This window comes from Nycticebus coucang, chromosome 6 (genome assembly GCF_027406575.1).
Source record: "Nycticebus coucang isolate mNycCou1 chromosome 6, mNycCou1.pri, whole genome shotgun sequence".
Taxonomy (NCBI): domain Eukaryota; kingdom Metazoa; phylum Chordata; class Mammalia; order Primates; family Lorisidae; genus Nycticebus; species Nycticebus coucang.
In genome coordinates this window covers 135,277,749-135,302,775 of record NC_069785.1, presented here as the reverse complement: position 1 = coordinate 135,302,775, position 25,027 = coordinate 135,277,749, and the positions used below count along the sequence as shown (strand labels likewise).

At 37.0% G+C, this 25,027-nt stretch overlaps 1 protein-coding gene across 6 annotated transcripts in view; it reads right to left on the bottom strand.

Annotated features, from left to right (window-relative positions):
- Positions 1 to 25,027, bottom strand: part of ARHGAP32 (Rho GTPase activating protein 32) — a 263,606-nt gene that overhangs the window by 163,330 nt on the left and 75,249 nt on the right. For 2 of the 6 annotated variants that reach the window (XM_053594099.1, XM_053594100.1), the window contains exons 1-2: positions 22,094 to 22,209; positions 3,868 to 3,976 (exon numbers count right to left, since the gene is read on the bottom strand). In XM_053594099.1, the coding sequence (XP_053450074.1) occupies positions 3,868 to 3,976; positions 22,094 to 22,209 (225 nt within the window). Of the gene's footprint in view, positions 1 to 3,867; positions 3,977 to 13,903; positions 14,034 to 14,456; positions 14,528 to 21,507; positions 21,550 to 22,093; positions 22,210 to 25,027 lie in introns of those variants that run through there. The other 4 variants (XM_053594095.1, XM_053594096.1, XM_053594094.1 and 1 more) reach the window with 4 other exon arrangements.

Sequence of the window (25,027 nt, the reverse complement as noted above, 5' to 3'; positions counted from 1 at the left end):
CTTGTCCTTTTTTTTTGTATTTTTCTGTATTAAAATTTCTCGAAATTAGTAAGAATGGGGAAAAGGATGGGAAAACTGTACCTATAGAAATCATGTTATAATGGATTCATTCTCAGTCAAATCCTAAACTTTTTATAGAAAATATTTCTAAAATGTTATCAACAATGAGTAGACTTGCTTTCTATGTAATATGAAATTATCTATTTTATAAAAATTTTAAAATGCTGCATACTCTAAAAAAAAAAAAAAGATTATTCAAGAATACATAATCCACCTACTCTTTAGAAAGTAGGCAATAGAGGGGGAACTGGCCCAAGCACAAAGGGCCACTTGTAATAACCTAAGAAAAATATACCAACAGTCTCAAAATGAGGAGAAAAAAGCAAACGTCCATACTAATACTGATGTCCAACAAATTAGATAAAGAAGCAGGAAAAGTCAGGACCTTTTCAAAGAAAAATAAATAGTTCAATGTGACCAAAGAATGACAATTTCATTTATTCAACAAATGTTTACTGAGAATTTACTGTGGCCAGGCACAGGGGAGAAAGGAGCACACAGGAACGTCAGGAGTCCACGTGGAAAAGAGACAGTAACAGTGCAAATACTCAGCACCTGCAACTGCAATGGAGAAAACTTAAGCAGAGTAAAAGAGGGCAGAGTTATCAGTTCACATAAAGTGGTAAATAAAACCAGCACTTAAAAATATGTGAAAAGACCTACAGGAAGTGAGGGAGCAAACTTGCAAATGATGTTAGCATAGAAATTTCTAGAAGGAAGACAGACTGGGAGAATGCTAAGACGTGTTTGAGAAATTGACAAGGCCAATGTGACTGCAGCAAAATAATCAAAGAAGGAAGGACTTTGGTTTTTTAGATAAAAAACTGATAGTAATGCAAATAATCCCTGTTCAGAGAATCACAAATTATGTCCAGTGGAACTGAACAATTTTGCCAGTTTTGCATCTATTTGCGTACATTTTAGCATGATTGATCTAGAAAAGTATTTTAACAACTGACTGGCTCCTTCATTAATTAATGAGTGATGATGAAAATGTGTCAAACAATCTATGAACCAAGTGTATGGTGCCCCATGATCATACTAATGTACACAGCTACGATTTAATAAAAATAAATAAATAAATAAATAAAAATTAATGAGTTAAGTATCTTTTGGCTTGTATTTATTCTATATTTTTATGAGAATCATGATTATATCCCCTAGACCACCTAATAGTATGGAAAAATTACACGGAATTCAAATACCTGTGTTCATAAGATAAAAAGTTTTATGGGAAGACAGTCTCACTCATTCATTTATATATTATTTACAGCTGTTTCCATAATATGAGAAGGCGCAGAGAAGACCACATGTGGTGCTCTCACCAACAACGCTGCTGCACAGTACACTACAGAGTACAGTCTCCAATAATAAAAGAACAGCATTCCAAGTATCACAAGGATTGCTGTATCACAGTTTTTTTTTGTTTTTTTTTTGTTTTTTCTTTTTTATTGTTGGGGATTCATTGAGGGTACAATAAGCCAGGTTACACTGATTGCAATTGTTAGGTAAAGTCCCCCTTGCAATCATGTCTTGCCCCCATACAAATACACATAACATAAAAATAAGAGGTAAGATGACTCTGAATGTCATACTTTTGAGGCACAGAAGAATGTCAAAAAACATTGTTACACTATAGCTGTGGAAAAAGAGACTATACATCAACGTTACCAAACTATGTAAATCACAATATCCTTATTTTCTCCCAGGAAAGTAACACTTAAATCTAGACATTATAAAACAGAAATATCATCATGCAGAAATTCTCCACAAAAATAAAAATATTAAGAAAATTTCAACCTAACTAAATTTCTGAGTTGCTCATTAATTAGCCAAGCAAAAACAAGCCATTTTCCAATGATCAATCTATTAAATAACATTTGACTGCAGCAGCCAAATAAATGTGTCCAGAGAAAATGAAGAGGTTTATGCCTGCTGGTGAGAACAGTTGTTAAAGACATGACGACATTGGGATTAAAATTAATAGTCAATTTTTTCAAGTGCTTTTCCTTGACTCTTGATGAGTCAACAAAAGGAACCGTTACTGCTCAACTGTTAAAGAGGAGTCGATGTTGAGTTGGAAGTGTTTGAAGAATTAGCCTCAAAGAATAGTGTGCATGGGAGGACTATGGACAAGAACATTCTCAAATAACTTCAGCAAACATTAATTCAATACCATCTGAAGTGAAACTTCTGAAGATACACTGTAACCAATTTTGGTGAAAAACATGTGGAGCAGAAAAGACTTTAGGTGGGCATATTTTCAACCTCTTATTACTGAACCTTTGGTAATTAATTTTTGCTGCAGACTTGATAGTTCTTAAAGAATTTAACTTAAAATTACAAGGCAAAACATGGTTTATCTGAGAAACTTTGGTGTAAAATCATTTTGAGGTAACTAGTATTATTAGAATCACATTCTTAGGATCTATACATACTTCCAAAGATATTAAACAGCGAAAGAAGAAGCGAGTTTTCCTTTCCCATACAACTTTGTAATGAATGTATATTTTGAGCTCAAATGAAAGGTCCAGCAGGGTTTTTCAGATCACAGTGGAAGGGCAAAGTAAATTTCCATACTATAAACTCCATTTAATTGTACAATTCAGGATCTTCTGTGTAACCTTCAACTGGAAGTGATTATAATATAGTAACATGTTTAAAGGCAAATATTACAAAATCACAAAAAGTTTTAATAAACTAAATGGATGTCTTAAATTTACTGTGTGGAAAACTACACTGCTAATTTTCCCACCTACCCCCAACAAAAACTGCTTTTCCAGCACCTCAGTAAATATAAATTCCATTCTTCAGGTTGATCAGGCCAAAAACCTGACGTCATCTTCGACCAACCTTCATCTCACACTCCGTATCCCATTCACTGGCAGAAATGGTCTGTAAAACTGTATCTGGACTCTGGCCACTTCTTCACATTTGTGGCCACACTGGCTCAAGCTACCATCACTGTTCACGTATTAAAATACCCTTCTAACTAGTCTCCTTATTTCATTTTTTAACTCCTTTTACTCAGAGAATCTGAAACTTTCCTTAAAATTTTAAGCCAGATCATGTCATTTCTCAGCCAAAAATCCTCAAATAGTATCATTCTCGCTCAGCATAAAAAGCCAAAATCCTTGGGCGGCACCTGTGGCTCAAAAGAGTAGGGTGCCGGCCCCATATGCTGGAGGTGGCGGGTTCAAGCCCAGCCCCAGCCAAAAAATATATATATATATGCGTGCGTGTGTGTGTGTGTGTGTGTGTGTGTATTTCCTTTAAAAAGAAAAAAAAAAAAGCCAAAGTCCTTATCAATGGGCCACAAGAAACTACACAATCCATTCTCCGCCCACCCAAATTACTACTCTGACCTCACCTCTTCTATTCTACCCCTGGATCATTCCATTTCAGCCATACGATCTTATTGATGTTCCCTCCAGCTTGCTTTTTAACCCTATGCCATAGTCTTTAATTGGTCTTCCACTGCCTAAAGTGATGTGTTCCCAAAGAAACACACCATTCGACCCCCACACCCTTCAGGTCTCTAGTCAAATCTCTCCTTCTGGCAGCGGCCCTCTGTGACTATCTTATATAATGAGCCACTATCCTTTCATACTGTGTCTTAACACGGTGAAACCCTGCTACTGTGCCCACACAGCTTACAACAGTACCTAGAATAAAGTATTAGCCCAATGACTATTTCCTGAATAAATAAACAAAACAAAAAAAAAATGGTACTTTTCCCCGCAATGCTTCTTCAGTCCCTTTTCCTTATGTTAAGTGTAACATACTAAACAGACAAAGCTGGTTTACCATTGCACTCAGTGTTTCTTCCCAGTCAGGTCGCTCTCGAGGGTGAACGCTTCTATGCAGCTCTGGAACAAAATCCTCTTCTTCAGAATGTACTGAGGACTTCATCTTCCTAGAGATCAAAGTATGAGAGGCTCTGATAAGAATTTCCATTACTATGACAGCTTTCCAATTAATACAAATCAAGGAACAGAAAAATTGTATCTCAGATTTGAAGTTTAGGACAAGAACTTCAGTGGCTAGCATAGGTCCTTCATTTATACTCTAGCTTTCAAGGATCTTCTCTGATACACCAAACACTTGCTTTTATTCCAGAAGGTAAAACTGATGTGTATAACTAGTTAACCTTTATAATCCCTAGTAAGTATTATATAAAAACCGATGTTATCTCTTCAACGCAATTTGAACCTTGAAAAGATTTGCAACAGCAATCATTTACTCTCCGTCAATACTTAAAGAACTGCGTGAAACATTAGTAAAATTCCAGAACAAAGACGAGATACGGTATTTGTGGTGAGAATTAACAGAATAGCGTGCATCAAACACCTCCAGTGAGAACATCTATGAATGCTGAACAAAACACTTTTTTTTTTTTTTGAAACAGAATTCTTGATCCATCTCCCTAGGTAGAGTGCTGTGGTGTCACAGCTCCACATAGGCTCAAACTCTTGCTCAAAGTGGTCCTCTTGTCTCAGCCTCCCAAGCAGCTGGGACTAGAGGCGGCCGCCACCATGTCCAGCTAGTTTTTCTATTTTTTAACAGGAGGTGGAGGGTCTCGCTTTCCTCAGGCTATCCAACCTCCTCCTTGGCCTCCCAAAGTGCTAGGATTACAGGTCTGAGCCACCGCACCTGGCCTGAGCAAAACATTTAAAACTGCTTGTCGGAAGGCATGGAAAAGGAACTAAGACAGGTGAGTCTTCTAAGGCTACGAACTTTAAGAGAAGCAAATTCCACATTTAATCATTCCTTTTGTGTAACAGAATGTTCAAGTCAATGATGAGAAATAAAGCCCATGTATAATATTATAATCAAGTGAGCTGATAGGGCAGGGGTTGGAGGTCAAACCGACCAACGCAGATGGGCTTCAAAGGGTGAACTCTCCCCCAAAAAACCTGGAGAGCAAGAGCCAAAAAATCTAGATGAAAATGCTTCCCCTCAAATCAGTAGCTGATTTCTCTTTTTTTTTTTTGTAGAGACAGAGTCTCACTTTATGGCCCTTGGTAGAGTGCCGTGGCCTCACACAGCTCACAGCAACCTCCAACTCCTGGGCTTAAGCGATTCTCTTGCCTCAGCCTCCCGAGTAGCTGGGACTACAGGCGCCCACCACAACACCCGGCTATTTTTTGGTTGCAGTTTGGCCGGGGTCGGGTTTGAACCCGCCACCCCCGGCATATGGGGCCGGCGCCCCACCGACGAGCCACAGGCGCCGCCCGAGTAGCTGATTTCTAATCTTATCAATATGTAGGAGGAGAAGCCAAGGAACTTAAAACAAAGCAACTAAAGAGCCAAGTAGATACTTCAGCAGTCCAATACGATGGGGAGACAAAAGCAAGCAAGCACTTCCAGGACAGAGGAGCTCTGAAAAAAATCCCTGGGTTCTCGGGTAGCGCCTGTGGCTCAGTGGGTAGGGCACTGGCCTCATATGCCGAGGGTGATGGGTTAAAACCTGGCCCCGGCCAAACTGCAACCAAAAAATAGCCAGGCGTTGTGGCAGGCGCCTGTAGACCCAGCTACTTGGGAGGCTGAGGCAAGAAAATCGCCTAAACTCAGGAGTTGGAGGTTGCTGTGAACTGTGATGCCACAGCACTCTACCGAGGGTGACAAAATGAGACTCTGTCTCTACAAAAAAAAAAAAAAAAATCCCTGGGTTCTCACCTGAAATTCAAAAACTCCATGCCCTCAGAGTAAGGACAAAAGAGCAATAGACAAACTCTAATAAACCCTAAAGCTAAACCTTGACAAGATCAGAAATGCTAGAAGAAAAAGTAACTCTATTTGGAGAAAGAATTCTCTAGACTCTACAAAGGTTTATCTGCATAATCTAGTATCCAATAAACATATTATGAGACATGTTTTAAAAATATCCAATATCTTCAATATTAATATGAAAACAAAATATAAACAACTACAAGCTCACACACACAAAAACAACACAAGTATAGTGTAGTGAGGGGGAAGTGGGAGGGAGAAGGGAGGGTGACTGGCAGATCTCACCTAATGTGCCTGCATGAAAGGGCAACAACAAGAGCCAAAAAAATCTACATGAAACTTTACCTTAGAAATGAAAACAATATAACCTAAACATGCGCACCCTCATATTAAAGTGAACTTTAAAGGCCAAGAAAAAATAAAATTTGAGGAAAAGAGTTAAAATAGAGAAGCACACATTTAATTCAGATTTTAGAATTATCAGAAAGACTTTAAAATGGGTATGATGCATTTGCTTATGATGGAAAAACCTATAAAAAGCATTATTCCTAGACTATCAAGAAGAAAAGAAAGATAATCTACAAAATTGTAACTTTTCTAGTACACAACAGAAAACTGAGGTCTCAGAGTAACCAATTAGCCTAAACTCTAAAGAAATACAAGCTTCCCCAAGATGAGATAGATCAAAAGCAATTACTTGCCTGGAACAAAGTACAGGAAGAAGAGAGATAGCTACACAAGCTGGTAAGAAGAATTCAGTTACATTTTTATCAAAATTGCTAAATTCATTTTTCTTAATATGTTCAACGAAATTAAAATGAAAAGGGTGGCATCTGTAGCTCAGTTGGTAGGGTGCCAACCACATACAACAAGGCTGGCAGGTTCAAACCCGGCCAGAGCCAGCTAAAATCAACAATAACAACTGCAACCACAAAAAAGCCAGGCATTGTGGTGGGCACCTGTAGTCCCAACTACTTGGGAGACTGAGACAAGAGAATCGCTGAAGTCCAAGAGTTTAAGGTTGCTGTGAGCTGTGACACCATCGTACTCTACTGAGGGCGACATAATGAGACTCTGTCTCAAAAAAAAAAAAAAAAAAATCAAAATTAAAATTAAAACTATATGGAAAAAACAATCAAATGTTCAGTCTGAAAAACATTTGAAACTAAGAACTCGCTAAATAGGTTTAATAGAACAACAGATATAGCTTAAAGAGGGTTAGTAAACTAGAAGATAGTTTAGTAGAAAGTATCCACAGTGGGCCAGGCATAGTGGATACAACCTACAATCCCAGCACTCCAGGAGGCTAAGGCAGGACTGCTTGATGTCTGACCAGGGTAAGAGCAAGACCTCATCTCTACAGAAAGTAGAAGAAATTAACCAGGCATGGTGGCACACCCCTGTAGTCCCAGTTAACTGGGAGGCTCAGGCAGGAGGACGGCTTGAGCCCAGGAGTTGAAGGCTACAGTAAGCTATGTTAATGCCACTGCACTCTACCATAGAGAAAGAGAGAAAGACTCTGTCTCAAAAAAAAGAGAAAGAAACAGAAGAAAAAAGAAAGAAAAAAAAAGGAAGGGAGGGAGGGAGAAAATACTCACACCCACACTGAAGTGCACAGAGGGGAAAAGGGAACCTGTAGCCTTCTGGTTTTATGAATTCAAGATCATTATTTCTTAAGCACCCAAAGGAGGCAAGAAAAGCTTCATCTTTCCCTACCCTACCCTTTTTAATGAAAGGAACTGTGATATAAAATTAGGATTCAGTCAAAAGGCCACACTTCAGGATCAAGAGAGCCACAAGTTTCCTTAAGACTGTAAGCTCCCCACCCCTGGATGACTCAGAGAAGAGAGACAATGAAGAAGGGAAAGGGTCTATACTTCCCAAAGCAATCTACAGATGCCTTGCAGTGCCCCTTGAAACACCAATGTCATACTTTCAAGATCTTAAAAAGAAGTTCTATGTTTCATATGGAACATGAAAAAAACACAAATAGCCAAAGTAATTCAACAAAACAAAAACAAATCTGGAGGCATCACTTCACCAGACTTCATACACTACAAAGCTACAGTGATCAAAACAGCATGATATTGGCATAAAAATAAAGTCAGACCTATGGAACAAAACAATCTAGAGATGAAGCCAGCCTTGTATGTCCATCCGATCTTTGACTAAAAAAACAAAAGCATACACTGGGGAGAAGATTACCTATTCAATTAATTACACTGAGAGAACTGATAAAAGACACATGTAAAAGACTGAAACTGTGAGTCCTGTGACATCATGGCACTCTACTGAAGGCGGTAAAGTGAGACTCTGTCTCTACCAAAAAATAAATAAATAAATAAAAGACTGAAACTGGCCTCACACCTCTCACCACTTAAAAATTAACTCACAATGGATAAAAGATTTAAATATAAGACATGAAATTATAAAACCACTAAAAGACAGTGTAAGAAAGACTCTTAATCTTATCGGCCTAGGGAAAGAATTCATGAGGAAGATTCCACTGGGAATCACGGCAACAACGAAAATAAGTAAAAGGGACCTGATCAAGTGAAAAAGTTTCTGCACAGCTACAGATATAATGAACAAAGCAAAAGAGACAACATTCAGAATGGGAGAAGATACTTGCATGCTACAAATCCAACAAAGGGCTAATAACCAGAATCCACAAAGAACTCAAGAAAAATCAACAAGGGAAGAGCAAACAGCCCCATTAAAAACTGGGCAAGAGAAATAAACAGAAACAGAAACTTTTCCCAGGAGGACAAATGACCAACAAAGACATGAAAAATGCTCATCATCCCTAATCATCAGAGAAATACAAATCAAAACCACTCTGAGATATTACCTAACACCAGTGAGAACAGCCCACATCACAAAGACCCAAAGCAGCAGATGCTGGCCTGGCTGCAGAGGGAGGAGACACACCCTCCTTTGGTAGGACTGCAGTCCAGGGCAGCCTCTGCGGAAACAAGTGTGGAGAGTCCTCAAAGAACTGAAAGGAGACCTATCATTTGATCCTTCAATGCCATTACTAGGTAAAAAAAAAAGGCATTCTACCATGAGAAAATCTGTACTCCAATGTTTATAGCAGCACACTTCACAATCACAAAGATGTCCAAGAACCCAAGTGCTTGGGTTGTTCAACACCTGAAAGGATTAATAAATTGTGGTATATAATATATAAACACACACCCAATGGAATACTATAAAAAAAGACAGAGATTCTGCATCTTTTATAGCAACCTGGAGGGATTTAGAGAATACTGTCCTAAGTATCACAAGAATGAAAAAAAATATTATCACATGTACTCAGTACCAATCTGAAACCAGTGAATTAACAACTACATGCACACAAAGGCTCGGTGGCTCACACCTATAACCACAGCACTCTGGGAGGCCAAGGCAGGTGGATTGAGACCAGCCTGAGCAAGAGCCAGATCCTATCTCTGCTAAAAATAGAAAAACTGGCCCAGAATCATGGCCGGAGCCTGTAGTCCCAGCTACTCAGGAAGCTAAGGCAAGAGACTCACGTTAGCCCATGGAAGCAGTAACAACTACATGAGAGGACATTTCAATGGAAACAATAACAAAATGGAATGAATCCTGAATGTACTAAAAGGAAAAAATATTTTCAACCTAGAATCTTCTACCTCACAAAACTATCCATTTAAAAAGAAAAATAAATTATTTACCAAAAAAAAAGCTCCTTTCCTTCCTTCTCTCGCTGCTTGCTCTGAGGGTCCACGCCCTCCCCGCAAGCCTCATCATGCCTGGAAAAATTGGGGAAATCGTGGAATTTCTACTCATAGCCAGGCGAAAGGATGCCAAGTCTGTGAAGATCAAGAAAAATAAGGATTGGCTGCAGCGCTGGCGCCATGTCCTCATCGAGTCTCCCTGGGTTGCTTAGCAGCGCCTTGGCCACCCAAGATCACCCCTTCTATTTCATTCTTTGAGGAAAACAAGTTCTCCAAGAGAAAAGTCAGGACTCATCAAACAATCACTTAAGAAGCCAACAGTACCAGAAGGTTGTTTTGATGAGCCTGAAGATTCTCATTTAGAGAAGGAACCACTGGAAAAATTTCCAGATGATATTAATCCAGTTACCAAAGAAAAAGGTGGACCCAGGGGCCCAGAACCTACATGATACAGAGATTGGGAATTAAAGAGCCATTGCATTGATTTTTAAGTCATATATTCTTTAATTTAATTATTATTTTTTCAAATGTACAACTGAATCAATTTCTGATTTTTTTTCTTTATATCCTTTAAGTCATGTCATTTCCATAATGTGTTTAAAAATATACCTGATGGCTATGGATAAAAATATGCTGCCATAAATTAGGGAAGGGTAAATATTTTTAATTATCACCTAGTATCTTTAAATTTATTGCAGCATATAAAGATGATTTGAGCTGTAAACTTTTACTTCATTGTTTTTTTCAGTTTAATCAGTTTCTTGTAAAAGGCACATGTAAATAAAATATTTTTTAGATGGAAAAAAAAAAGAAAGAAAAATAAGGATAAAGTTTAAAGTTCAATGCAGCAGATACCTTTATACCTTGGTTATCACAGACAAAGAGAAAGCCAAGAAACTGAAGCAGCCTCTGCCCCCGGGTTTGGCAGTGAAGGAGTTGAAATGAAGCAGACACGCTGATTTGAACTCCATTAAACTTTAAAAATTCTAAAAAAAAAAGCTAAAAGAATTTAACACCAACAGACCTGTAATAAAAGAAATAGTAAAGAAAGTTCTTCTGACTGGAAAAAGCTGATTCCAAAACTACAAAAACGCAAAGAAAAGAACAACAAAAGGCAAAAAGTAGAAAAAATGTTGTGTGTTGATACACCAAAAAAAAAAAAAAAAAAAAACCAACCTGAAGGATAAAAACTGATTAGATGTCTAAAAGTTTAGGATTTCTCTATTGGGTGAGAAGTGAAAAAAGTTTCAATTTAGGGTGGTGCCTGTGGCTCAAAGTAGTAGGTGCCAGGCCCATATGCCAGACGTGGCGGGTTCAAACCCAGCCCTGGCCAAAAACTGCAAAAAAAAAATAGTTTCAATTTAGGGAAGACTGGAAATAAACTAAGTATGTTGAAATCTTCCCTTGCACTAAAAAAGTAATTATATAACTAAAATGCTGATAGAGGAGAAAATTTTGAAAAAATAGAACATACTTAATCCAAGAAAAGAATAAAAGAACAAAGAAAAAAATGAACCAAATTTAAAAAATCAAGATGGTAAACTTAAATCCAAGATTATTGTTAGTCTTTTCAAAAGCAGACTACTTGGCAAAGATATAAAAAAAATTAAAACCTCATTCATTGCTGGAAGGAATCAAAAATGGGGCAACCACTGTGGTAAACTTGGGCACTTTCTCAAAATGTTAAACACAGAATTACCATATAATTCTGTAATAATTACCAGGATTCCTACTCCTAGTTTTTATCTATCAGAAATAAAAATATATGTCCACCAGGCACCTGTACACAAATGTTCACAGCAGTATTATTCATAACAGCCAAAAAGTAGAAATAATCCAGACACTCATCAACTGAAGAACAAAGTAGGAAAATATTATTATATTATATACATCTACTACAAATTATTATTCAGGCATCAAGAAAGGATGAAGTGCTGATCCAGGCTATCACATGTATGTATGTATGTAAGTATATAAAACAGAACAGCCATGTCCATAGAGACAGAAGTGTGTAAGTTGTTCCCCATGGCTGCCAGGAAGAAGAGAGACATGTCATTCTATTAACAAATAAGAAATTCTTTGGAAATTTTCTAAAATTATATAATTGCGGTTGTTGTATAACTTCATGAATATATTAAAAACCATAGGATTGTACACTTCTTTTTTTTTTTTGGCCAGGGCTGGCTTTGAACCCACCACCTCCAGCATATGGGACTGGCGCCCTACTCCTTGAGCCACAGGTGCCACCCAGAATTGTACACTTTTAAAGGAGCAAATTTTATGTCATGTGAATTCCATCAATTAAAAGAGTATAAATCAACTGAAACTTCCAATTAACATACAAAGACTAAAAGAACTAAGTTTTAAAAGCAAGAACCACACCCTAGGAGATTGTACTTGAAATATAAGAACATCAAAATGTTCTTTTGATGTTGTAAAGAAAATGGAAGGGTGAAAAAAGCTGAAACCATATACATACCAACCACAGAAGGCTATTTTATCTATTTTAACATTAAAGTAGACCTTAGGAAAAAGGTATTACTGAAAACAAAGAAAATGCTTTCACAACGATAGAAGTGTCAAATTAACAGGCTGATATATATTAGTACACAATAAATTATAAATAAAATTGGCATGCAACAAACAACACAGCTTCAAAATACACAGCAGAAAGAACTACTTAAAAAAAGATGATGATAAATCCACAACCCGAGTTGGCAATTTTAACGAACATTTCTCAGTAACTGCAAGAACAAGGAGACTAACAGCACAATTATATAGACTTGAACAATCCGATTTTCCAGTCTGAACATAGAGCACTAAAACAACTACACAGTTCTTTCTTCTTCACATGAAATTGTAAATAAAATTTGCATGCAACAAATAACATACCCTCAAAATACATAAAGCTGGAATCTTAAAAAATAGGTAAGTCCATAATCACTGTTGGCAATTTTAACAAAAATTTCTTAATAACTGATAGAATAAACAGTTTAAAAAACCTAAGTATATAGATTTGAACAATCCAATTATCCAATTTGAACTAGTACAGAAAACTAAAACTACTTTTTTCTTTTATGTTCTTTTCAAGTGCATAAAAAACATTCATCAAAAGACTAAATGCTAGAAGATGAAACAAGTCTCAACAAACACCAAAAATTTGAATCATGAATCATGTGTTTTGTGACCACCACACAATTAATTACACTAAAATCACATACCAAAAGATAACTAGAATTCCTCCAAATGTCTGGGAATTAAGAAATGCAATTCCAAATAATTCGTAAGTACAAGAAATCACAATGGGAATTTTAAAATATTGTTTGAATGATAATGAAAATACAACAGATGAAAATGTGTGAGGAACAACTAATGCAAAATTCAGACATTCCTCTAAATTCTTGCTGACCACTGGGAATCAGACGAATTGAAAATCAATATTCTGGGCGGCACCTGTGGCTCAAAGGAGTAGGGCACCAGCCCCACATGCCAGAGGTAGCAGGTTCAAACCCAGCCCTGGCCAAAAACCGCAGAAAAATAAAAGAAAAAGAAAAAGAAAATCAGTGTTCTGTGTTTCTATTACAGGAATCATGGAAAAGACAACAGCTAGGCACAGAGGCTCATACCTGTAATCCTAGCACTTAGGGAGGCCAAGGTGGGAGGATCACTTGAGGCCGGTTTGAGACTAACCTGACCAACCAAGAGGAGACCTCATCTCTGTGAAAACAGAAAAAAGCTGGGTGTGGAAGCTTTAATCCTAGCTGTAGTCCTAGCTACTCAGGAGGAGTCCATGAGCCCAGAATTTTGAGGCTGCAGTGCACTATGATGACAGCACCACACGCCAGCCCAGGAAACAGAGCATAAATCAAGATCCTGCAGAAAGAAAAGCAAAAGGAGAAAGGAAAGGAAGACAAAACAGAAAGAGAACAGTAAATTAATCTAAAAGAGTGTAAAAAAGTTTTTAAAGAACAAATGAAACCAATGAAATAAAAAGCAAAGGTACAATAGAGAAAACAAAGCAAAAAGTTTGTTTTTTAAAAAGATTAATAAAATGAACAATAGAGCAAGAAAAAAATGGAAAATACACAATGTAGAGAATGAAAAGGGAGCTGTAACTAGTTGTGGACATTAAAAGATTCTAATGACGTTACGAACAATTTTATCCCAAAACAGCTGAGAATTTATTTGAAATGTACAAATCCCCTGAAGAACACAATTTACCAAAACTGTAACAAGAAACCTAAAGATATGCACAATCCTAAATAAAATTAAATCTGTAAGAAAACTCCAAAGCCAAATTAACTCATTGACAATTTTTTTTTAATATTTAAGGTATAAGTAATGATGATTATACATACAAGGTGGAAGAATTAAGTTCACAAACTCATCCTAGAAAAAGTGGTACATACCTCCTTGGTGAATATCATTTAAGGTCACCAGATGGCCAAGAGCAGTACTTTAAAGGTGATTGCAGTGATATTCAGCAAGAAGGTATGTAGCACTTTTTCTCGGATGAGTTCACAAACTTAATTGTCCAATCTCATATATCTGGTAGAGTATAAGAATAAAAGTAACATTTTCAAATCTATTACATGAGACCAAGTCAACCTTTAAAACAAAAGTTGACCAAGACATTACTAGAATATTATAGGCTGATATAATGACAAATTTATCATAACATAAAATAAAGCTCCTAAACAAAATATTAGCAAATCAAGCTCATCACTATACAAAAAGAATATATACAGACCAAGTAAGTTTTAGTTAAAAATGCAAATTGTTTAACATTTCAAAATCAATCCTGGCTGGACATGATGGCTCACACCTGTAATCTTAGCACTGTGGGAAGCCAAGGCAAGCGGACCTCTTGAAGCCAGGAAGTTGAGACCAGCCTGGGAAACATGCAACAACACCCTGTCTCTACACAAAATAAGAAAAATTAGCTGGCATGGTGATACACACCTTTACTCCTAGCTTCTCAGAAGGTTGACCCAGGAGAATCACTGGAGCTTGGGAGTTGGAGATTGCAGTGAGCTATGATTGCACCACTGCACTCCAACCTGGGCAACAGAGCAAGATCTTGTCTCTAAATAAACAAAATAAAATAAAATAAATCCTTGTAACTGACCATACTATTAAAGAAAAAAAAATGTCACTTCCATAGGTGAGAATTAAATACCTATTCTTAAGTATTTTTTAAAGTATTTTAATGAATGTTACAAAAAACACACATATAGCTAACATCATCCTTACTGGTAAAATACTGAATACTATTCTGCTGAGATCATGAACAAGACAAAAATGTCTTCTGCTTAACACTGTACTTAAGGTCTTACTCAATTTTCTTAAAAAATAAAAAAAATAAAAATCATAAAACTTAGGAAGGAAAAAAAAAATTCTCATTTGAAGACAGCATGATATATAAAATCTAAAGAACCCTACAAACAATTTAGAATTAGTAAGATAATTTAGCAAGACCACTATTTTATACAGTCAACATTCAAAAAGCAAGTGTACTTCTGTTACCAATATATACAATGGTATTACTAGTGTACACAATGTTGGTAAGGCAAAAAAATACTTAACAACAAGAAATTCCTACTATTTTTCATACAATATACCACTACACAAAAGTAAAAAAGTATTCCTGCTGCTACTTGCAACAAGTGGTTGCTTCTCATAAATGTCCAGCAACAAAACCCAGACATAATCCTATTTACATGAAGTTCAAGAATAGGCAAAACTAATCTACTGCGACAGAAGTTACAATAATGGCTATCATTGGGAGAAGTACTGATAGGAGGAACAAAGGCCTAGTGGTATGCTAAAAATAGTTTAAATCATGACTGGGTTGTAATTACACATGTGTACAGTATGTATAAATTTATCAAAATGTACATTTATAATCCGTGGAGTTTATTATATGCAAGTTATACCTCAATAAAAGTATAAGTTTATTGGCAAATGTTATACAGTTTAATAGGCATAAAATTGTTTATATATATTCCATGTGATGTAACAATGAATCAACTCCATAAAAATATAATATTTATTTTGACTCTTTTGTTCTATGCTTTTAAAATTACAAAGTCTCTTTGCCTACGGGCTCTGACAGTGAGGGCCCATTCACTGTCAATGGCAAATGTATCCTACTTTATAAACTTTCTTATCTAAACCTATTTTTCTCTTCCACAATAAACGTTGTTTCATGCTTGTCTAAAAAATAATAAATAAAGTTACAAACAAGTTTCATCCTTAAGGTGTTTGATTAAAGTTTCGTATGTAACAGAAAAACTGCAGTGTTAAGGATTGCCAACCAAAACCTTAAGAAGCCAATGCTATATTTTTTACAAGATTTTTCTCTAAAACATTTTCACACTTGAACACGACATATTCAATGAAAAGGAAAAGTTAGGAGAAAAAACATTACCCTCAATGAAAGATTATGGGGGCCAGGGACGGTGGCTCACGCCTGTAATCCCAGGACTTTGGGAAGCTGAGATGGGCGGATCATCTGAGCTCACAAGTTCGAGACCAGCCCAAGCAAGAGCAAGACGCCATCTCTAAAGACAGCCAGGCGTTGTGGCGGGCACCTGTAGTCCCAGCTACTTGGGAGGCTGAGGCAAGAGACTGGCTTGAGCCCAAGAGTCTGAGGTTGCTGTGAGCTGTGACGGCACAGCACTCTACCAAGGCTACATAGTGAGACTCTGTTCCCCGCCCCCCTCCAAAAAAAGAGAAAGACATCAGAGGGCCGGGCCCTACTCCTCTCCACAACAAAAAGGCACTTGCTCCCAAAATACTAATGAAAACTGGGGAAATGCCCTGTAAAAAACTTAATAATCAGACACAAGGACCAGGGGTCCTAATGTGGACGTGTGTCCCTAAAAGCAGCAAGGCAGAAGCAATCCTCACAACGGACCTACTAGAGAAAGCACAGCAGGGAGAAGGCAAAGAAGGGCAGGTGTTGTGCTTGAGAAGTTAAAAGCAAACGTTCTGGTTAGAGTAAAACATAACGTGTACGCTGAATGAATAAACCTTCAAAGCTGAAAAAGAAAGATAATAACCTAAATTTACTTAAATACCTTAAGTGTGTATACACCTCTACATTAAGAATCCTTAAAAATAATTTCTCAAATTAAATTTAGAAGAAGAAGATGGAATTAGTAGGCTAAGAGAACAAATACAAGAAATACTTCAGGCAGCATCTGTAGCTCAGTGGGTAGGGCGCTGACCACGTACACCAAGGCTGGCAGGTTCCAACTCAGCCCAGGCCAGCTAAACAGCAATGACAACTGCAACAAAAGAAAAAAGAAAAGAAATGCTTCAAATCCCAAAATAAAAGTGTAGAGTGAAATATATCATGAAAGAAGGGATTAAGGCGACCTAATTGGTAATAAACAAGAGAAAACTATTACAGATAGAGGACAGCCTCTAATTAATAGGAGGAAACAACAAAATGTCTTCCCTAACACAAAGACTTGAATCTGTAGCCTGAAAGTCACTAAGCTCCAAGATGAACGATTAATGACAAAAATATTCAAGGGCTGTCTGAAAAGTGCCCAGGGATGTAACATGAAAAATAGTCTTCCCAACAGTGGGGTGCGGAAAGAGCAAGTCGCCTACAAAGGGGGGACATGGAGAGGCATTTCAGCTTACACAAACTATCAGACCCATCACCTCTAGAACTAATCTGAATGAAACACTTAAAGAAAAGAAACAATCATAAGCACTGAAGAATGACACAGAAGAATTAAAAAGTATCTAACTATCTCAGCAAAAAGGAGTCGGGTGGGGTGAGGATAACAGGAGTTCCAAAACCTCATCTAGAGGGAAAGGGACTGCAAGAAAGAGAAAATCAAAGTATTCTCAAGTTGTTATTTCATCAGGAAAGAAATTAGAAAGAGAGAGCCAGGATTGGGAAACAGAACATTTGGGAAATTATTTGATTTTTAAAAAGAAAAGGAATTAGAAAGAGAGAGCCAGGATAGGGAAACACAGAACATCTAAGAAATTATTTGATTTTTAAGTAATAATAGAGAAAATAAAAATCTAAATATGAGAACATGGAAAGGAAACTAATACTTGATCAAGTAAAAATGATAACAGAACTTCCGAAATTAAATACCTGGGAAGGTTTTGCTTGTTTTGATATTTTTGCTAAGCTAGCACCTGATGTATTTTATTTAAAAAAAAATAAAATTCGGCGGCGCCTGTGGCTCAGTGAGTAGGGCGCTGGCCCCATATGCCGAGGGTGGCGGGTTCAAACCCAGCCCCAGCCAAACTGCAACAAAAATAGCCGGGCGTTGTGGCGGGCGCCTGTAGTCCCAGCTACTCCGGAGGCTGAGGCAGGAAAATCACTTAAGCCCAAGAGTTAGAGGTTGCTGTGAGCTGTGTGATGCCAGGGCACTCTACCGAGGACGGTACAGTGAGACTCTGTCTCTACAAAAAAATAAATAAAATAAAATAAAATTAACTACATTACATTAACAAATAGAACTTTAAATGTTTGCAGTATTTTAATGTATTAAGTTTGAAAGTGCCAGTGACTGTTTAAGGGAGTTTAGAGTTTATTTACATGGAATGCAAAGGTTAAGGACAAATATGTTTTAAATTTTTTACCTTTAAATTAACAACATTAGTTAACCAGGAACTTTCATATAGTTTCTGTGCTCTAGGGCCCTTCTGAAACATCAACATACTCATACAAACAGATACAGAAAAGCCTACCTTGGACTCTATCCCAAAGGGCTTAATTATTGAAATACCAAGAAAGTCTTGTATTAGCATGCCTCACAGTGAAGACAGATTCATTTCACAGATCAGGAAGACAGCTTAAAGGCTAGACTGTAATACTGCATAAAATTTTCTGAGATTAAAGCATGTTCACATCAGACTCTACTGATCACAATTAAATTCTTTATTTTTGTAACACTGATAAGAGTATATTAGATGAAACTTATATTTAATGTTGAAAATAGTATTTTTATAGGCTAAGCCCCAGATCCTATCTTCAAGGTTACAAAGCAATATAACTTACCTTTCTGACAAAATCGATATCTTTTTTGATATCATACATGATAGATTATTAAGGATGAGATGCCTATGAAAAGCTACACACTATAAAATGGGCCTGAGTGTGACAACAGCATACAGTCAATGGATTAACAGGCTCATTTAAATTGGATAGGAATCCCCAAATCAAGAATTTCTGCAGAAAATAAAAGAAAATCCATAATATTAAAAGCAGGGAATCATGAAATAACCATTACAGATAGCCCAGATCTAAAGAGAAGGAAGAACCTAGACGACTAATAATACCAAAGTCCAGGCTCTCATTACCTGTTTGGACTATTACAGTACCTTCTAATTTGTGGAATCATTCAATAAGATAGAGAATGAATAAAGCAACAAACGAATCAAGTACATAAAATATTAGTTCTATAATGCTACAAACCAAAAAAGACCACTCCCCTGAAAATTAAAACATGTTCATTAAATCATTCAGTTTAACTAGATAGTCAAAGTTTCTCTTTTCACCTAAAATCAGTTGTCTTATAATGGATGTACAAGTGAAGATTTGACTGAGATAACTGAGTATCAATACATCCTGGTTTTAAAGGAATACAAGTTCTACAAATAGGATTCCAACTATGAACTATATCATGTCTGTAACTGTTTCCAATTTTATGTCATGCCAGGCTACGTATCTGCCAATAATGTGATATCAGAGAAAACTGGACAAGATTACATGATAAACATTTCTACCTTCAAATGCCAAATAACCTTTCACGATTGAATTAACCATGACTCCTAAGTGTTCTAGAGGTCACTTTTGTTTTAAATTCACATTATTGTGTTCATAACTTCATTTTTTTTGTTGATTACATAATATATACATCACTGGTGCTCAGAAACTCAAAAAGAAATTTCAAAACTGAAATGTCAGGTGTAACCTCTTAGCAACAGCTCCATAAAAAAAGTTTCATAAAACTAAAGTCTGTAACGTTCAAAATCAGTTACACCTAGGTTCAAATTTTTGCCCTACTATGACAATGTGAGCTATGCAGCTTTCCGCACCATAAATTCATCTAAAAAATGATGCCTGCTCTATAGTGTTGATATACAGTTCACTGACATACTGTATATAACTTATTTGGCCTAGCATACTGCAGGTAACAACTTCTAAAAACTTGTAAACAAAGATTTTTTTCTTTCTTAACTAAAACATTTTTATTTTTCCTTTTCTGCTTCACATACTTCCTTCTAATTTAGAGATTGAGTCTCCGAATGACCTCAAAGGAATATTCCAACACCTAAATACTGTAGTCTAAAAACTATTTTACCATAGTGATACAGTAGATAACAACACAGATTATTAACTTCCCACTACAAATGAGAAATCAGAAAATGAGAGATCAATCAGTAGTAGATAAGTTTAAACTGTTGCCATGAATGAGACTGGGCAATTTCCCATAGTGCTTTAATGTAAGAGAAAGTATACTTTCCTCCAAATCCAAAAATAAAGGCTATTCCAAAATCTACCGGGTAAATGTTAACTATCTCTGAGAATACTTTCTCATAAAGCAAATGTAGCTTGAAGAGCCAGAATTCTACATCTTAGGTGTGGTGTGACTTCGTTCTCTAAGCCATGGTGCCTCAACACAACGGTACTCTTTTAAGAGTGAATTTGAAATCTAGCTTAGAAGATATTCAGGTGAAAAGAATAGTGTACAATCTTTTGCCTTCATCGTATTAGCCGTGTGTGTGTGTGTGTGTGTGTGTGTGTGTGTGTGTGTGTGTGTGAGAGAGAGAGAGAAATCAATCCAACAGTTTGGTTTCTTGTGCATTAGCAAAGATTTTTAAAGAGAAACATTAAGACCCTCGTAGACTTTTTGAATTATTAATTGGTTTTACAAATACAACACTAAGTCTACTATCTTGTTCTCTCAAGGTTATGGGTGCAACTCCTTCTATCCAACCCTTCACCTTCCACACCCACACGCACATTCTTCCTGCCAGGCATTTCAGCAGGAACGCCAGGCTGTTGTGAAAGCGCTCTGCTGCCACGCTTCCTCATGCCTCCCTGCTGAATAGGAGAGAAACACTATGTGAAACTGGGCCTTACCCAGATCTCTGTTACATTTGTAAATGAAATAAATCAAATCTCAAAGACATATATAGTGGAGAGAGCCATGGTGCTATTCAGATAGGAAATATAATCAGAAGCCAGAGACAAACTCCCTACAGCCTTGGTTCTCAACCTTCCTAATGCCACAGCCTTTAATACAGTTCCTGTGAGTCGCGACCCACAGGTTGAGAACCACTGCCCTACAGTATCCTGATTTTCTAAAATAATGCATGCACTACATCAGTTTCTCAGAATGAAAATGCTGTCACATCCTCCTAAGGAAAGAAAAAACTCAACCTTATGCAGATTCGCTTTTAAATGTAACTGTCAAAGGAAATCCCAGAGAGATTTTCAGGATTACAGTACCAAATCTGTGGTAACAACAACAAAATAAATTCAAAATTGTCTTCTCCTGTGACAAATGCCCCAAAATAACTTCCACAATTTTAATACCAGGTCAAACAGTTTTATAACAAATAGTACAAAACTAAAACTTTATTCCGACCAATTGTTTGTGAGACACTGACCACATTAATAAGAGATAATGTATAACATTATACCTGGGAGAAAAATGACTTATTCAAATTAAAAAGGCTAAATAAAATGATGGGAAAATAAAAAAGCCCAGACAAAAAAGAACCACATCACAAAATCTTATGTTCACCCACCCAAAACCCAGAGGTAAAATGATACAGATGTTTAATTGCCCACGTGGGTGGCAGTAGGGACATGTAGGACAGACTTCAAATTTCATCAAGAATTTTTTAACGCTTCCAAAAGTATTAAATTGTTAACCATGAATAAAAAAGAAAAGCCAGACTAAGGCTCCTTAAAATTTGTAACAGTACAAAAGAATGAATAAAACAACTGGCATTGGCTCCATACCTGGGTAAGACCTCACTCTTCACCAGTGCCACTGAAGTGTGAGAGCTGCTTAATCAGAATTACTACTAAAGATGCAAAAACAAGAAAGAGTAGGATAAGGTCGAGACAAGAGTAAGGAGTGAAGCCACAAAATAACCAATTAAAATTTTTCATTCATATGCAAAAGGCAACAAAAGCAAGCAGACATACACACACACACACAAACACAGCAGAAAGCACTGCAAGGAAAAGAGAAAGAAAAATCTATTGGATACAAATTTCAGATCAAATCTAGTAGATACAAACCAGATACAGGAAGAGGTAGTAGTTATTGTAAGTCTACTTGAAATTCCTGAAATGCTGCTACAAAACCTGTCTAACATCTTCTCTTCCTGCTGCTCTAACAAGTCATTTAAAATGCATTTTACAAGCTCAGAGCAAGCTGTGGAATGAGTTGCTATATACAACTTGAAACCTGTCCCCTTCAGTTCGAAACCTTCCCCCAGAGAACAGAGTCTTACTGGACAAGAGAGTTACAGAGAGGATGGAAAAGGGGTGTTGGGAGGAACAAAGGGAGAGAGCAGGAGAACCTGGATTCTGTGATTACCTGAACTTCTCCTCCGTTCCTCCCTCCTCACAGTCAGGCACCTGGGTTGTAACTTCAGAACCCAACAAAAAGACACTGTCATCCCCTGAAGTGCTACTGTCATTTTCAGTCTCCATCTTGTATTTAAAAAAATTTTAAATAGCCGGGCGTTGTGGCGGGCACCTGTAGTCCCAGCTACTCGGGAGGCTGAGGCAAGAGAATCGCTTAAGCCCAGGAGTTGGAGGTTGCTGTGAGCTGTGTGAGGCCACGGCACTCTACCGAGGGCCATAAAGTGAGACTCTGTCTCTACAAAAAAAAAAAAAAAAAATTTTAAACCTCCAGGCATAGAATAAAGAGCACCAATGTTTAGGTTGTTCAGCCCTATTTACACACACAGGTATACCAGTGACAAGTGATGGCACTGGTTTAATTACAGCTGCTTTAATTACAGTCAGGTGTAGACAGGAAATCAGACATCTGGCTGCTGCACTGGTGACACCTGGACCCTCCCACTGCCTCAGGCTTTGTGACCTACATAACTAAAAGGAGGATCCAAATGAAGGTGATTTCTCACTACTTACTTATTCTTTAAATAACTATTTGTCTTTTCAAAGTTTCCAAATAATAAGTTAAAAATAGGTATTTAAAAAAAAAGTAGGCTTTTCTCTATTTGCATCCTTTTGTGATCTCAAACTTAAGAAAGGTAAACTGAAAACTAGAAGGATAACAAACACTGCATGTGCAGGTCTCCTGGGCCAGCATGATGAGAGGCAGTTACAGACCTCACTGTTAAGGAGGCTCACGCACTATTAATAGAGCAGCTAAGCATGACCTAGGGACCCGCCCAACTCTGCGCCTTCCAATCTTACACCTGTCTTCCCTTCCTCTCAGTAATAACTGCCATATACATCTCTGCTCAGGTATCCAGAGTGAGACATAAAAGCTAGAAATGGTCATTTAAAGATAAAATTTACAAGTTGAAAGATGCTAACAGTTACATCAAAAATAAGCATGCACTTTTTTTACACATTTACACTGCAGATGGAGGCAATATAGTGTGAAGATTTGGTAGGAAGTAAGTAGAACCTACAGCGTAACTCTGTCAACACACACAACTGTTACTCAGAAAACAGTCCTGTTGATACCACCCATTGACATGTCCTATCTTCATGGTTATTTGTCTTTTACTGAGCAGCATAAAACTACCAAGCAATCCAATTAGATTAATTATTTTAAAAAAACACATCCATTGGGCTATCCTTGAATTTTCGTATTTGAAAACAAATTGTCTGCCTGACTTCGATTGTACCACACCTACTCCCTTTCTACAGAACTACCACTTATATATGTTATTGCTTTAATCTTACAGCTTCAAAAATTCATATACTTGAATATAAGTTCATGTAAGTCACATTGTCCATCAGGGTTCTGTGCAAAAATGCTGTCGCAGTTCAGTTTTTCATGTTTAAGAGGGCTTGAGGAAGTGAGGTAAGTCAGCCATGATAATCAAAGAGCAAAAGAAATAATTAAAAGGAAAGGGGAACAGGATTCATGAAAACACACTGAGGGAGTTACAATTATTTAGAAGAGAAGATGACTTAGGTTCTTAACGAAATAGTACACAAAGAGCTAATTGTTTACTGAGGGACATACAAGATTATAATTAATACTATTAATTATTATAATTAATATATTTGTTAGAAACTAAAATTTGTTTTCAAGCCTGAGAATAGATTTAGAAAACGAACTGTTCTTGACAGCAGGTGACCTGAAAACTCTCACTGTTTCACAAACTCCCATCTTGCATAATATTCTATTAATTTCCCCTCATGACAAACCCATAGCAAATTTTGACCTGAATAATCATCCCTTCCTCAATCTATCCATAAAAATAAATCCCTAATAAATCAAAATGTAAAAATAAAACCTATAAAAGAAAGCCCTGGGAAAGCTTTTTTTATTATCTCACTGTGGGAAAATCTTCTGTGAGTATAACTTTAAGAAATCCTTTTTTTTTTTTTTTTTTTTTTGGCCGGGGCTGGGTTTGAACCCGCCACCTCCGGCCTATGGGACCAGCGCCCTACTCCTTGAGCCACAGGCACCACCCAACTTTAAGAAATCTTAAAACCATAAAAAGACTAACACAGCTTACAATATAAAAAATGTTTAATCTTCCAGGCGGCACCTGTGGCTCAGTGAGCAGGGCGCTGGCCCCATATGCCGAGGGTGATGGGTTCAAACCAAGCCCCAGCCAAGCTGCAACAAAAAAATAGCCGGGCATTGTGGCGGGCGCCTGTAGTCCCAGCTACTCAGGAGGCTGAGGCAGGAGAATCGCCTAAGCCCAGGAGTTGGAGGTTGCTGTGAGCTGTGTGACGCCACGGCACTCTACCGAGGGCAATAAAGTGAAACTGTCTCTACAAAAAAAAAAAAGTTTCATCTTCCAAACATCAAAAAAGTCCACTATGAGCAAAGTTAAAATATAAATTGAAAAATGTACCTATTTGGAACATACCACAAAGCATTAATTTCTTTAATATACACAGAGTTCCCAGAAATCTTGAAGAGTCAACAACTCAAAAAATAAATAGGCAAAGAACACAAATGTAATAATCAAAGAAAAATTCAACTGAACATAAAAACATATTTTTAAAAGTATTTAACTTCATTCATAACAAAAAGATAAAAAAAAAATCATATAAAACTATCAGATAGACAAAGATTGTAACTGGAAGAGGACATGAGTGACCGTGTGGTGCTGGCTTAGCTTACACTAATTCTCTGTACAGGGCAAGTTAGCAAAATCCTACCAAAATTCAAACTGTACATCTTTTTGGACCAACAACTCCTCTTCTAGGAAATCATCTTAGTTTCACAAGTAGAAACAGAATGTGAACAGGAATATTCACTATGGTTAACTTTACAACAACAAAATAGAATAGCAAAACCTAACTTCTT